Raw genomic sequence first — 10,402 nt, 5'->3', positions numbered from 1 at the left:
CTGGCTTAAAGGGAATCATTGGGTTCCTATAATATTGTACAGTCTTGACTTTGACATTTGAATTAGCCAGGTCAATTTTACAATATTTGTCTTTTATCTCAAAAGAAAAGCACCTTGGATCAACTTCTGTTGTCTTATATTGACTATATAAATAAGTGTGACTTGACTTTTTGGTCTCAGAGCTTTCAGCAAAAGAAAACCTGTGCATGCTCGCTCCTCATCACCAAACACACACATTTAGCAAGTGAGCATTGGGAGGCGCTCAGCAGCTACAGCCAGGTATTTTTAGTAAAGACCCAAACATAGCTAAAAGGAGTGAATAATAACCTGTACGTCTTCAGGTTTGCCACAAACAAAATTCTAAATAAATGCTAACATTCTTACATGTCTGCTGGATGTCTGTTCATGATTATGGTCAGAACCGCTGCTTTACTTCACCCAAGAGATGTTCTCTGGATGCAAGAAATCAATGTAAGCATCAAATATAAAAGAACAATGTGTAATGTATTGTTATTATGGGTAGTAAATGAAGGCTTTCAAATTTCCGTATGCAAGTTTTCAGGTTGCTTGTCTTTTCTTTTTTTAGTTTCAACAAACCTGTAGAATATTTCTCAATCATGAAAACAACGAAGCTTTACTTAATAAAAGGCGAAAAGCATTTTAATAAAATGGAACACAGTACAAATCAACAGTAATCTTACTATAATACAGCTGAACTAACCCAGGTTGTTCACATATGAAGAGGGTCAAATGACAAAAAAAAAATTAACATTAAACTTCAAAATATGTTGTTTTTTTTTCTTTTTCTTCCAAATAACAACAGAAAGGGCATTTAAACAGGTTATTTGTAAAAAAAAAAAAAACATCAGCATAGCAAGCAACCTCAGTGTCTCGATGACAGTGCAAAAAAAGGCATATTCTTCCAAATGGCGTGACGACTTGCACAACGTTCTTCTGATCTTCGGTTAAACCCGAAGCAGCTCCTCCTCTGCTTTTTTTTTCCAGTGCTTGCTTTGTCACATGTCACCTGTGAGACGTTTGAAAGCCTTGAAGACGGTTTCCGTGGGTCAACGTGAGGCAGGTTGAGAAAAATAACTTAGACCGTGCGGTATGGAAAAGGTTTGTGACGACGGCAATCAAAGTAGGCTGGAACTGCTTTCACACACATGCCACATAGTGACAAATAATGCTGGAAAACAGTGTATATGACCCCTTTTGTTTACTGTAGTAGTATTTGGTTTGTGTTAGAAAAATGAGAGATTTTGGCCACGGAAGACTGTATCTGCGCGTATGTTTGGGTGATGGGGAGACTGTACATGAGATCTGAAATAAGAGGCCACATGTTAAACTCAAACACCATACAGGGAAACAGCAGATGAATAAGTGAGTGGATGGATGGTTGGATGGATAAATAAACAGATGGGGTTGATTCGATGCTTCATGCTGCCGATCGTCGACGGATGACGAAGGCTCCCCTCTGCAGCTGCCCCAGGTAGATCCTCATCTTTGTACTGTCGCTCGTCTTTCTGACCCAAATCTGGACGACACAGACAGAGGAAACCCCTTTAACACAGTCATTTAGAAATGCTACAGCAGCTGTCATTGGTACAAAATAAATCACCACTATCTAAAAAAATCAAGGTTATTTCTGACAAAAACATTACATTTTTAAAGATGAGCTTTTTTTTTTCAGTGTAGTGGTAGCTTTGTTTTGATGAGAGTGGGAAATTAGCACTTGTTTCAGGTGAAGCCCTTCTAAAAATCTGCAAAATGTATCTGCGACTGGTATCTGTTCCTGTTCTGCCACTCGAGCAAACGCCACTGCCACGTTCTGGGCAGTAGCGTAGCTTCAAGTAGTGGGATTACTAGTAACAGCGAACAGCTTTTCACTAACAACCTTTATCGATCAAGTAGTGCTTCCACATGACCTACATTTTCCCGAGCATTTCAGAAACGTTGAGCACAGTGGAGCCTTCATTGCAGTCTGAAGTAAAACTAAAAATCAGTACATGACATAACAGCAATGCACAGCCTTATATATACGGGGGGCAAATTAAAGAAAAATCCAACAGAAAAGTGCCTCAGTAAGGTGTTGGACCACCACATGCTGTCAGAGCAGCTTCAGTGCACCTTGGCATTGATTCTCTGAGTCTCTGGAGCTCTACTGGAGCAATAAAAACAGCTTTCTACCCAAAAGTAGCAGTGTTTTAATGACGGCGGTGGAGTGCGCTGTCTAACTGGGCTGCGATCTGGACCGCAGCATATGAGTCACATCATTTTCAAACTCATCAGACCATCCAGTGACCCTATGAATCAGGGCACTGTCGTCCTGAAAGAGTCCACTCCCATCAGTATAGAGGATCACAGGATAAAGAGGATTACTCAGAATAACTTTGTATTGATTTGGAGCGAGTCTTTTCTCTAAGGGGGAAAGTGGACCTAAACCATGCCAGCAAAATGTCTCACAGCGTACCAGATCCTAAAAGACAAGGCTTCAGGTTTGTGTATAAGCAGCTGACAGATGCATTTCCATACAATCATAACACAACATCCCAATCCGTAGTGCAGTCTGCAAACACCAGCTAGCAGCGAGCCAACAGCTAGCTACAGGCTGGCTAGGTGTTTTACACTGACTGCAGGCAGCGAATTAATACAATTAAATATAAAAATTAAATAAATAATCTAATGCAGTAAACTACTTTTGCCATGTCACTGGAGCTTCACTGTAGCTACATTTCTCTGGGGGCAGCGTTGGGGTAGTGAAGCATAATTTAATGTAGAGTAACTGCTAGCTTAGCCTGCTACACTTTTCAAGTAGCTCATTATTGCAATAAAATAAATAAATAAATAAATTGGTCGCAAATGTTTAGTTTCATTTAAGGAAAAAGCAAACAAGCTCAATAATGTCCTAAAACAACTCGGCCCTGTAATTTATTAGCTAATGTTCCTCAAACTATTCTCAGCTGTGTGCTAATACACACAATCTGTTTTACTTAAAGTTCATTTTCACACATGAGGAATCTGACTTGGTGTTTTGATGCATAACAGTAAACACAGACAAGATGAAGTTTTAAAGGAAGATTAAACAAAGCGAGCGCTGCAAGTGACGACTATTTACAGCAGCAGGACAGTGTCTGTGGCATTCAGCCTGTTAATAAAAACATGCCACCCATTGCAACAGCGTGGCTCGCTGATGTCTTTTTAATGGTTTTTGGACAACGACGGAGCTCTACGGCACAGAGGAATAAAACAGATCTCGCTTTGCCTACGCAGATACTTGTCTGTCAGATCAATTCGCTTGTGTTCTCGTGGGAATCGCTGACATTAATAAAGAAAATCGAGCCGTATCTCTTGAGCAGTAAACACAGAATCTGGACGTGAAGTAAAACTCACCTCATTGGTTCCCACTGAGCTGATGACACAGCTGATCTTTGTGTTGTCCTTTGACTCCAGGTAGATGGCCTGGCTCTTGTGGTACCTGTCAGCATAAATCGGACACAAACAGCATCACTTTGACATTCTTGGTAAAAGAAATGAGGGACAGGCCCGAGTGTAGACAGGAGAAGGGTTCATTATACAGAATTTTACCCAGCTGAATAAACCCCGTTCCTCCTGAGACGGCACTAAGTAGATAATTGGACAGGAAAGTCAAAACAAAAAAGTCTGTTATTTTTTTAATGGCTCCAAACTGTCAGAGGACAGAACCAACTCTGAGGAGGAGACTGGCAGTCAACGTATTTGATCATTAAGGGCCCACTGAAGAATAATGACGCATGTGTCTCCCTGTGGCTTTCAGAAGCCTCTCCGGTGGCGGCGTCTTTTTTAGCAATGAATAAATGAGACTTTGCCTTGAAATAAACGAGCGCATACCTCAGAGCTGCCTCCTTTCAGCTCCTTCTGACTACATCACAAGCTAATAGGACAGAATTCTATTATTTTTTTACCCCTCTTGATGACCTTATGTTCTGACAGGTTTGATGCGGAGCTCGGCTCTCGAACAGAAAGGCCGGCAGAGCTGTGTCAGGTCAAGGATTTATATTCTCTTTACATCTGCATCACGGCAGAGCGCCACGTGATTCCAATGCAGACATATTCACTGAATATGTATTTTCACCGGTGGCTTCAAGCACCAGCACATATTCAGTGGTTCATAAGTAATATCTCTTTCTGTAGCCCAGACAAAAAGAGGCTGCCTTCCAAGTGGTTAGAAAAATGTCTCTTGAAGATCAGCCTTGCATCAGAGCCATCAAACCCGCGGCAATGTGGCCATCTAGTGGTGACACAAAGCCATGTGCGGATAGGGAGCATGTGAGGGCATGCTCAGATCTGCCAATAAAGCTCACCATCTTTTGTCGTAGTAAAGTTTGCCCTCCTCGATGCGGGCCTCGTAACGCTGGGAGGGGCTCTCCATGGGGGCAGAGGGGACGTGCTCTGGAGATGAAGGAGATACTAAAGACAGAGACGCACAGGAATGAGACATACGTATTGACAAATTATTGTACAATGGTAAAGTTTTGGGAAATGTGAGCATGTGTGAGTGTGTGAAGAGCAACACAACTCTGTTATCTGTGTGACAGCTAGCTGAGCTTAGCATTGACAAAAAAAAGAGCAGTAAATCAACATGTTGCGGTACTATATGGATTGTGTGGTGGATGATATGTTTGCGGGGAGATGTCCTGATTTCTCTGCTGTCAACCTGATGAATACAACTACCTGAAGTTAGTGCTTGCAGCTAAAAATAGCCCTCACTTACTTACCTTCAGACCAAGCCATGCTAGCTGTTTGTGCTAAGCTAAGCTAAATGGCTGTAGCTTCAAACTTAGTATACATGACATGACAGTGCATCAATGTACAACTCTAACTCAGCAATACAGTAACCAAGTTTGTTACCCTAAATCACATATATTTCCCTCCTTTTAAGTACATAGCTCGTGACAAGTGTACGTTAAGTGTAAAAAAGGTGAGCGCTGACATACCTGGCCGTTTCGGTGACTTAAGCTGTAAAGAGAAGGTGTGAAAATGGTTAAAATGAGGAGCTACAATAAATGGCGCTCAGCAGAGACGTGACATAAAATCGAGAAATTCCAAAACACTGACCTTATTCAGTGTTCTTAGATCTTCCATTATCTGCTCGTCCGTTAACAAATAGTTTAGCTGAGGTGTGAAGAGTTAAGGAAGATGTGTTGAGGTTTAAACTGACTCTGGCCTCCCTTTGACTGAAAACAAAACTTCTCCTCTGATGGATCAAAACACATATTGAGAAAGCAAAAATATCATCAGTACAAATGGGTTACTGCTCACAGATTGATCTAAAGTTAATGCTTACGTGCAAACTGTACTCAATCAGAGACTGAAAAGTGTACATGAAGGATATCTGGTGCAGGTTTTCTTCGTTTGTCGGGTATTGGGACCGGATCGTTGGGCCGCCTCCTCAGTTTCCGTGTCATGATAGGTTTTACCTCCATTGAATCTACGGACGACAGAAATAATGACTGAGTGAGATGCAAAAAATAAAATTTAAGATGTGCAAAACTTCAAAACAACCTCTGTAATCTGTGTGAAAAATAAGCAGCATATACTGGCAATTTCAAAGGACGGACAAGAACATCTTAACTTTGTCTCAAAGTGCTACTTTTATCAGACAACTTGATAAAGTGTGAAGAGAGAAAAACTCTTTTCCACCCACATACTTTTTTTTTTTTTTTTTACCCCATTTCTCTCTCTTCTGCTGAGCAAGTCCCTGATTAATAATCCTGTTCTGGCTCCCTTACCGCCTGTCAGCTCCATTGTTAATTTCTCGTTCTCAATCATCTTCTTTTTCTCCTCCAGCTCTGCAATTAGGTTTTCCTTCAGTTCAACCTTTTTATCATCAAACTCCTTCACCGCTGCCTTCTTCTCCTTGATGTAGTTCCTCTCAACCTGCTCTGTCTGCAGAGGGGTACAAAGACAGAACGGACTAAGGGGCAAAGCGGTTGCATGTTTACCTTGTGAAGCCCAAAAAGTAAAGGTTCATTTTACATAAACAACATCAGTCAGTTTGGGATATTAGAAACTCTGCTCACCTCAAGCTGCAGAAACAGATCTGGAAAGGGAAAATAAAACATAATGGGTCACAGTCACGTAAAACAAACTTCAGTTCAGTGTCATTTGATCTTCTTTCGTTAGCCTAAAGACCAGAAGAGAGAACGCTCAAGAAGGGGGCATAGTGCTGGGCTACAAAGTGCTAGCAAATGTCTACGAACTTAAAAGCAAAGGAGAAAACCTGCAATTAGCAAAGCATCTTTGACTGAGATTCACCCTTTCTACATTTTTAGATTCAGTCATCAATTAGTCATTCATGAATGTCTCCTCTCGGGCCATTAAGAGTCTAGAGGCAGAGCCTTTCTGCAAAGCTGTCTGAGCAAAATGAACCCAGCAATTTTGCTAAACAATAAACAGAGAGAGTAAAATCATTGCAAAAAGAAAACAAAAGAAAACAACTCATCACACACAAGACGAGTTATTGAGTTAACAAAAATAACAACAGTCAAAACAGGTTCACACGGTGAAACGTGGACAGATTGGGAGCAGCTAAAGAGGAAGATAGCTCAGGCATGCGAAAAGCAAACTTGAGTCCTGTAAGTTTGACTCAGTATACAATGAATTTCATCATTAATCTTCAAACAACATGTTTTAATCACCGTCTGCATGTCAGAAATATACGACTAATGTCACCCTACATAGTGCTTTAAATATGGAACTCCATCCGACCCAGCAGCTACCTGGATGTCAAACAGCCAGATCACTGATTGTTTAGCCGACTGATCGAGCACAGTGAACTGAATGTCAAATGACAACTTATCTGGACGAATTTCTGCACAGTTGTCCGTTCATGTAGCACTGGCTGACTACCACATGTCAGCATCAAGGCTTCAATCAAAGATTTGTTTGCAACACTTCCACGGCCAACTTCTTCCATCCATCACATGGGCTACTTTTCTTCCCCTAGTCCTCAACTCCAAGCTGTTGTTTAGCGGCATGTGTGCTCCCCTGGCTCAACAAAACCAAACTAAAGCAGAAAGTGCTCAAAACTTGTAATAATCTCAGGCTGTTCTGTTCTTGCCTGCATTTCGGAGTCTCTCTTTGTATTGCTGGTCCAGCTTCTTCATCCTCTTCTGATACTCCTGCAGTGTACCTGCAAAGACAAAACTGTGATTTAGAAGTTTGTGTAGGATGAGGAGAAGTTATTAAAAGTGCAACACAAGCAGTAATCAAAGTGCATCATCTCGGTCACTTTCCATTCTCAGCTACCACCCACGGTCTAGACTAGGTTACACTGACATTGCACTGACATTTGGATTTGCAAAACACAACCTATCATTCGGCAGTTTTCGCACTCAACATCATTCCCAATGATAAGAGCCTTATTGGACAGCTGGTGGTGCAACACTACCTCCAAACAGCACCGTCAGCAGTTCAGAAACAGTTTGCATCAGTAAACAACAGACAGATTATCTAAAATGAGCTGTTCACGGCAGAGGACTGGCTGTCATCATCCGTTTCTCAGTTGGTTTCTCTTTTCAGCCAGTAACAACGGCAGAACTTTTAAACTGACGTAATCCCTGTCCACAAACCCCCGTGAGTAACAAGTGAGGATCTGGCTGTGCCCTTCAACACTTTGTAATGAAAGCAAATCCCACACGATAAAGTGCACCAGTAATTCGCATTAAAACTGCCAATAACAAAAAAAAAAAAAAAGAAAATCAAAGTCATTACCTTCTTGTAATTGCTGTAGCTGTCTTTTCAGAGAGGCCAGTTTGTCTTGGTACATCCTGCAAAGAAATAAACCAGAGCTAATGCCACAGTCCCTTTACGCCGTGCAGCATTAGTGCAAACACTCTAAACTTTCATTGCTAATTTGTTTCTATTAAAGGTTAGCAAAGCTGATCCGTGCATGGCTGGCAAAACACTTACTGCTCTTTGATTTCCACATAGTCATCCTCGTCGTGCTTGGCAAGGTCTGTTTCACTGGCATCCTCGGTGTCTGGAAAAAAAAAAGGGGGGCATGACAGGAGAAGAGCTGACTCAGATTTCAAAACTGTTTCTCCGACCATAATTTCAATCTGACTCTGTTTTAGTACAAATATACTTTCACACATGTGTCATTTCAACCGGAGTTACACTTAAATAATTTAGATTTTCAATGAGAATTTTGATCAGTCCACAGGCAACTGAGATCAGTGCAGATCAAAGGACGTGCCTGGCACTGGTAAGGTAATGGTGCACACCCTGCCTGGGAATGCCCTCCGATTTGGCAGACTGGGAGACCAGGAGGGAAATCCACGTTTTGCACCACATACTCTCTCGGATCGACATCAGGAAAAGTTGAGCCAGACGAAGCTAAGGTGACACGTTTCACACCACCGGCGAGCCGTGCCTTTGGGGCTTGTAAGTTCAAATCCAATGACATGAATACAGCGAGTGTTAATGTCAAGCATTTGCCGCATGGTGTGAATAATCAGCACGGTGCCCGGCTAACTTGGTGCTGCTGTCAGTCCGACGGCAAACTCAGTCGAAATGACGCTAACATGTTTCAGCGATGTGGCAAACTCGGGGAAGCAAGTTTACAGAAGCGCCGGCTGACCTCAGTCATTCGTCTTTACCTTGAAACACCGGGACAAGCCAAGAGTAAGGCCCGGTCGTGTTAAGCTGACACAGCAGCTTTCATTTTCGGTTAGCATTAGTGTGCTAGCTTAAGTTAGCTCCGTGTGCTGTTTGAAGAGTAACCCGATTCTAGCGTCACGTAGTTAGGAATATCAGGACATATCCGGAGGAGAGAGGGAAAAAAAACAAGTACAGCCGCTCGCTTGGAAGTCAATGTCAGGAGACTAGCTAACCTTGTAGTGCTGTCATCGCCTTTTCTCCTCTTGCCTTTCTTTCCCTTTCACTGCAATCCGTGCTGTCTCGCTGGATAGTGTGAAAAGGGCAGTGCAGTCAGTGGACACGGCACGCAGGGTTTCGCCTGCCTGCCGACCTGTCAATGCTCGGCGCTAACGTTACGTAGCTAGTTGGCTAATTAACGTTGTGTACTCCATTTGGCACAACGTTAATTACAAGGCCGTCCGAAACACGGTTACAGTCAGTTTAGCTTACAGCTGTGTTTAGCGGGAGACATTTAGTGCAAAATAACGCAAAGCCAGTCTGGCCGATAATAATGTAGTTCAAGCTGTCGCCGAAATGAAGCGAAATGCTAGCGAGTTAGCATGTAAACAAATATTAGTTTAATGGTAAAATTGGCGGCTCAGTTTGCTACAAGCACTGGAAACGTTCAGCAGTGTACTCGGTTTATTTAACTCAAATCCTCTGCTCCCGAAACTGAGCACAGTCTTGGCCGGAGGAAGTCAAGTAGCTCTCCCGATGTAGCTCGCAAGCTAACTGCGTGCGACTAGACCTCGCATTGGACGAGCTTCCCACCTTTGGAAAGAGGCGCTTTAATTTATACTTAAAGACTGCTACAATAGCGCATGCCACACTGTACGTGAAACAGCTTCCACTCGATACGAATAAATATAGCTAAAATGTTGAACTGAAAGAAACAGCGACATTTATGCGATAACCCGCGCGTTTCTGTTTGTTTTCCAACAAGTAGACAGAGCCCGACGGTCGGGCAGCTTTTGGTGAATTCGTTACCTTCTTCCGAATCTCTTCCCCTGAAACTCCGATCGTCGTCGTCGTCCACGCTGTCGAGTTCCTCCTCGTCGTTGTAGTAATCCACCATGGGTGATAGCAAAGTGGAAGCCATTTGTTCGCTTTGAAAATGTAAACAAACACAAAATAAACAATCAATTTGTGTTTTGCAGCTTGCTTGGAACAGCGCCTACAACTGGCAGGACCTCCGCTCGTCAAGCTGTCGGACCATATGCCTGTACACAATGTCTGCGAAGTTATCGTGTAATATATTTATAAAATATTTCATATGGTTTTTGAACTAATTGAAACAAATTATTTGAGATATCTTTGATCAAAAAATAATAATAGTGCTTTCTGTTGACGTATAGGGATCTACGGTGAAATATATAATCAGGCATATTTCCGAGCACAAGGGCTCGTCGGGGTCTCTGTTTGGGCTCCCGGTTGGCTCCATTGTTGACTCGCTAATACTACATGTATTTTGAGTGTATCTGTCATTAGGTTACAGGTGAAATCCAGTGTTTTTCAATTAAATCGCCACATCTTAAGATGTGTTTCTGCCTCCAGCCTATTTTCCAGTGATTATACATAATTGTGAATTAGTTAATTTAACTAGTAGCCACAAAAGAGCTTGTTTTATTTACTGTTTCCTAATTATTCCTAACATTGTGGTATCAAGGCTTCAGCACACTGTCACGTACAGAATACTAAATTCATCTACGCTATTTTGATT

At 42.2% G+C, this 10,402-nt stretch overlaps 1 protein-coding gene across 2 annotated transcripts; it reads right to left on the bottom strand.

The window, feature by feature from the left end:
• Positions 1-633: 633 nt before the first annotated feature.
• On the bottom strand, positions 634-9,895 carry suds3 (SDS3 homolog, SIN3A corepressor complex component). 2 transcript variants are annotated; one of them, XM_008279878.1, is made up of 12 exons: positions 9,670-9,895; positions 7,954-8,023; positions 7,756-7,811; positions 7,103-7,174; positions 6,063-6,082; positions 5,772-5,928; positions 5,375-5,470; positions 5,098-5,159; positions 4,977-4,998; positions 4,344-4,449; positions 3,394-3,478; positions 634-1,537 (listed from the first exon to the last, which is right to left on the bottom strand). In XM_008279878.1, the coding sequence occupies exons 1-12, from the start codon at positions 9,779-9,781 to the stop codon at positions 1,439-1,441; spliced, it is 957 nt and encodes a 318-aa protein (XP_008278100.1). In that variant the 5' UTR covers positions 9,782-9,895; the 3' UTR covers positions 634-1,438. The 2 variants fall into 2 exon arrangements, with proteins under 2 accessions (XP_008278100.1, XP_008278101.1); XM_008279879.1 differs by lacking the exon at positions 9,670-9,895 and adding an exon at positions 8,877-9,366.
• Positions 9,896-10,402: the final 507 nt, after the last annotated feature.

Source organism: Stegastes partitus, unplaced genomic scaffold, assembly GCF_000690725.1.
Source record: "Stegastes partitus isolate 25-593 unplaced genomic scaffold, Stegastes_partitus-1.0.2 Scaffold174, whole genome shotgun sequence".
Classification (NCBI taxonomy): domain Eukaryota; kingdom Metazoa; phylum Chordata; class Actinopteri; family Pomacentridae; genus Stegastes; species Stegastes partitus.
This window is presented reverse-complemented; position numbering and strand designations above follow the sequence as displayed.

Coding starts and splice junctions, on each gene's coding strand:
- suds3 (XM_008279878.1), bottom strand. CDS start 9,781: ATGGCTTCCACTTTGCTATCACCCATGGTGGATTACTACAACGACGAG. Junction 6,083..7,102: donor AGAGAGACTCCGAAATGCAG/GCAAGAACAGAA, acceptor TTCCCTTTCCAG/ATCTGTTTCTGCAGCTTGAG. Junction 3,479..4,343: donor CTTTACTACGACAAAAGATG/GTGAGCTTTATT, acceptor TTATGCTGACAG/GTACCACAAGAGCCAGGCCA.